Source organism: Amyelois transitella, chromosome 19, assembly GCF_032362555.1.
Source record: "Amyelois transitella isolate CPQ chromosome 19, ilAmyTran1.1, whole genome shotgun sequence".
Classification (NCBI taxonomy): Eukaryota; Metazoa; Arthropoda; class Insecta; order Lepidoptera; family Pyralidae; genus Amyelois; species Amyelois transitella.
This window is the reverse complement of record NC_083522.1, coordinates 8,405,692-8,410,455: the sequence shown is the minus strand read 5'-3', so window position 1 is coordinate 8,410,455 and position 4,764 is coordinate 8,405,692. Positions and strand designations below refer to the sequence as shown.

Sequence of the window (4,764 nt, the reverse complement as noted above, 5' to 3'; positions counted from 1 at the left end):
CATACATATAGGCATTACTTTTTGAGAGTTTAATTTTCTTATTCAATAAATTTCGTAAGTAAACTTGTTAGCTGTTCAAAATTATTAATTAGCAAACAATAAAATATAATCCATCCATCCATATAATCACGTCTACATCCCATGCGGGGTAGACAGAGCCAGTAGTCTTGAAAGACTGGTAGGCCGTTGCTGTTGTAATTCAAAAAAAGAATGCATCAAACATAATCTACAACCTCATCAGATCAATCTTGATGTTGTCAAAATACATGTCAAAATGTGACAGCATAAACATTTGTAATATAAACCAACATTATCTCTTTAAATATTTTACAAATAGATAAGAGATCATGAATGCTATCCCTGAAATCAGTTCGTATGAGGACCGTGCCATTGATACCGTGGTGTCCATCATCAATAAAGCCAAGGAGAAGTTGGGAGAAAGACTGACTTTGAGACAATTAGCACGTAAGCGCTTGTAATTTGATAGAAGGATCCGCAATGTTCGATCATCAAACATTGTAAATCACGCCTCTTTCCGGAGGGCAAGGCAGAGACCACATGCTGCCGCGATCTCTTTTACATACATACATACATAAAAGCTCGTCTATATCCCTGTCGGTGAAGACAGAGCCAACAGTCTTGAAAAGACTGAATGGCCACGTTCAGCTATTTGGCTTAATGATAGAATTGAGATTCAAGTAGTGACAGGTTGCTAGCCCGTCACCTAAAAAAGAATCTTAAGTTTGTAAGCCTATCCCTTAGTCACCTTTTATGACATCCATGGGAAAGAGATGGAATGGTTCTATTCTTTTTTGTATTGGTGCCGGGAACCACACGGCTCTCTTTTAATTGTCATTCATAAAAAAATTTCATGAACCTTTAACAGGCATCACCATCATTCTCCTAACGATCCCCCCGATTGCATTTAGGAGAAATAACACAAACCACCTCAATGTTTTCACTTACCACGATTCTTACATATTATAGGTACTGACTATGTTTTTATTGTTTCCTTCATCACATTCATCAATATTTTCTTTGGTCATCAGTTTAGGAAACCGGAGAGTGGGTGGTCTTATCGGTTATGAAAAGCACAGGTTCAAATTCCACCTCGGCTATTTACCGCTGACTATTTCCAAAGTTATGTACATTAGTTTAAATACTAACCGATGCTGTGAAACGTGCACATTTAGGCAACTGGATGTGTAACCATGGATCCAATACGTGTTAGGTTTACCTGCAAAGAAATGGAGTCGCTTCGTATAAAAACCTGACTGACTGACCTGACTCTAGGAGCCATGGTCAAAGGCATACCCCAGGCTCCTCTTCAGAGTGGTGAGGATCAACCAGGACTTTACCCAGGAGGAAGAAATCTGTTTAGGAAACCAGTGAGGAAGTCGATTAACCAGCCAGCCAACGAGAAACCTCCCTCCTCATAAGAACAACATACATACATACATATGATCACGTCTATATCCCTAGCGGGGGAGACATAGCCACCAGTCTTGAAAAGACTGATAGGCCACGCTCAGCTGTTTGGCTTAGTGATAGAATTGAGATTCAAATAGTGACAGGTTGCTAGCCCATCGCTTAAAAGAGGAATCCTAAGTTTATAAGCCTATCCCTCATAAAAACAACCACACAATTTTATTCCAGAAACCCGTGATGGCCTCGCGAACCAAGGCAAAGTGACACTTCGTGGTCTCCGGACCCCCCTCGTGGTCAACACTGAGAAGTTCCTGAAGGATACGATTGAGAAGACCTGGGACCTTACCAGAACGTTTTCTTATGTGCTCAACTACCTGGGAGGGTCTCAGGATGAATGCTCCCAGTACTACTATTTTGAAGTAAGTTTCTTATAACAACAAGGATTTATGAGTTGATTGAGCAGGTAAAGTTGAGAGCGTTGGTGGTCGAGCGCTTAAGAAAAGTCAGGCTTAAATGCGTAAGTTGTAGTATATGTGGGGATCCAGTTCAAATCCTACTTCGTCCATGTACGTACACATGAGTCTTTTTGAGTCACAGAGTTTGAGCGCTAATTTATGCTCTTACGGTAAGCTAAAACATCGTGGCAAAACCAGCACATCCAGGCAACTGAATGTGTAAGCATTTTTTTTTTTACTATTTTTCCTCTGCTAATGTTGCGTAGTTCAGATGCGATTCCCTTCGTGCAAAATCCTTTCTCACCCAATCCCCCAAATACCGGATCCATGATCAAGAGCGAACCCCGGCCAATTCCAGAATGGTTATTATATATCCAGGACTAACGCCAAGGGGAAGATGAAGAAGAAGACTGAGGAGGTACAGATAAGTGGGCCTCGATCCTGAGGCGAGCTCCCAAAAATGATGAGAGTTAATAAAAAGTCAAAACGGCCCAAGCGGCATTCCGTCTCTCAGTGGACAGATTGTCTGATTTAGGTACTCGAACAAACTTTACCCAAAGCGGGTGTTTTGGAAAGTGATGTATTTGGCCACTCTGGCTAGGAATTGATGGTGCCCGGGAGTGGGGAACGAGGTAGGTATCAAGCCATACACTCCTGGAAAATGCGATCAGCGTTAGCACCGTTTTTCGTGGGTTCAAGTCCCACATAAGTATATGATACTGGAAGTGACGCAGGTTTTTTCATGCGTAAACAGTTTGGTGACGTATGGTTCCCGGCACCATTAGGAAAAAGAATAGGGCCACTCCATCTCTCTCTCATGGAAGTCGTAAAAGGTGACTAAGGGATAGGCTTATAAACATTGGATTCTTCTTTTAGGCGATAGGCTAGCAACCTGTCACTCTTTGAATCTCAATTCTGTCATTATGCCAAACAGCTGAACGTGGCCTATCAGTCTTTTTAAAACTGTTGGCTCTGTCTACCCCGCAAGGCATATAGGCGTGATTATATGTATGTATGTATGTAAAAAGTTTGGTTCCTCTGCAATATTGTCGAACCCAGGGCTCCGGGAACGGACAACAACGAGTACCAAAGAATTATAATTGACAAGGATATTGGATGAAACATAAACCCGTCACTTACTCATCTTTTTATCGTGTATTGTAGGAATAATGTATCGTAGCGAATAATGACGTAAAATAATTGTAATGGAGTACAAAATATTACATGTGAATATAACAAATAAATACTTACGTCATGGCAAAGTTATTCAGATTTATTTTTATATGAATATTTCCATGCATGGTATATATTATCTAATATATATAAATTCTCACTTACTCCTGTAGTTAGATGTAGCAAGAGGCGACTAAAGTAATTATCACTTTAACTTAGTACAGTGCAGGCAACTATTATAATTCGGCTGGATTGGGAAAATTTATACTTACATACCTATAGAAAAATTATGTTTTTGGGTACTTGTCTCCAGGCGATGTTCAGCCAACCCACAGCCATGTATCCAATCCCTCAGACCACCGCCAGCGTGTTCTTCAGGGTCGAAGACAAGCATATAGAGCCGGTGGAGTCCAAGGGTGTGCCAAGGGTAAGATTACTCCTCTCACATCCTCACTTCCTCCTGGCTTTAGTCCTGGTTGCATCCTTATCACTCTATAGAGGAATCCGGGGTATGCATTTGACTATGGATCCTGGATTTGGTGAGTCAGATTTCACGAAGCGACTCCCATTTGACCTCCGCAACTTCTTCCTTGCCAACCTAACCCGTATTGGATCGATCATGGTTACACATCCAGTTACCTGAAAGTGCTGGTTTCCTCATGATGTTTTCCCTCACCGTAAGAGCATCGGTTAGTTATCAAACTAATGTACATAACTTTGAAAATAGTCATTGGTACATGGCCGGGGCGGGATTCGAACCTGTGCCTTTTTGCGCCACAAGCATTTTAACCGGGCACCTTAACGATTCGACCACCGACGCCCTTAATAAACATACAACATACATACACATATGGTCACGTCCATATCCCTTGTGGGGTAGACAGAGCCAACAGTCTTGAAAAGACTGATAGGCCACGCTCAGCTATTTGGCTTAATGATAGAATTGAGATTCAAATAGTGACAGGTTGCTAGTCCATCGCCTAAAAAAAGAATCCCAAGTTTGTAAGCCTATCCCTTAGTCGCCTTTGACGACATCTGTGGGAAAGAGATAGTGGTCCTATTCTTTTTTGTACTGGTGCCTGGAACCACACGGCACAACACAGGCACTTAATAAACCTGAATTTAATTAACCTGGCATTTGGAAACTGCATGATTCTAATGCCTCATAGTATATTCTGTCAACCAGATGGTGTTCAGGCTGGAGGGCTTCCACTCGGAACACGACGTACGCTTCGTGACTCTGACCGACGACTGGATCCTGGGGATACTGCAGATGAAGACCAAGCTTTACCAGCGCATCGAGCAGATCAAGCTGTTCTGATCTCGTCATGATAAATAGTTACTTCTTTCTTTTACCTCATGTTTTTCTTCATATTAACTTCAAACAAAAAGTAACTTCGGTTGTAAAGCGTACCCGGGATCCCTTTCATTCGACTAATTTTCTTTGTCCTATTTTAGTTTGGCATAACGAGTTACGCATACTATTTTTTTGTCATAATAGTTTTTTGGCATAATTGGTTTTGGCATACTATTTCAATAGGCTTAAATATAGTTTAGGACTAATTTATTTTTTGCGCGGAGCACATGTAGTGTATAAGGCGAGTACTTCGATAATTACTTTAGTCGTCTCTTACTACATAAAACTACAGGAGTAAGAGCTGGGAATTACACCGCATCTATACATTTTATATATCTATACTAATCTATA

At 41.1% G+C, this 4,764-nt stretch overlaps 1 protein-coding gene across 1 annotated transcript; it reads left to right on the top strand.

Annotated features, from left to right (window-relative positions):
* Nucleotides 1-347: 347 nt before the first annotated feature.
* LOC106140330 (uncharacterized) lies at nucleotides 348-4,469 on the top strand. The gene is made up of 4 exons (XM_060949808.1): nucleotides 348-465; nucleotides 1,657-1,847; nucleotides 3,370-3,483; nucleotides 4,243-4,469. The coding sequence occupies exons 1-4, from the start codon at nucleotides 348-350 to the stop codon at nucleotides 4,375-4,377; spliced, it is 558 nt and encodes a 185-aa protein (XP_060805791.1). The 3' UTR covers nucleotides 4,378-4,469.
* Nucleotides 4,470-4,764: the final 295 nt, after the last annotated feature.

Excerpts from the sequence above, each read along its gene's own strand:
- LOC106140330 (XM_060949808.1), top strand. The coding sequence starts at position 348 with ATGAATGCTATCCCTGAAATCAGTTCGTATGAGGACCGTGCCATTGAT. Across the intron at positions 466-1,656 it reads GACTTTGAGACAATTAGCAC|AAACCCGTGATGGCCTCGCG; the intron begins GTAAGCGCTTGT and ends ATTTTATTCCAG. Across the intron at positions 3,484-4,242 it reads AGTCCAAGGGTGTGCCAAGG|ATGGTGTTCAGGCTGGAGGG; the intron begins GTAAGATTACTC and ends TCTGTCAACCAG.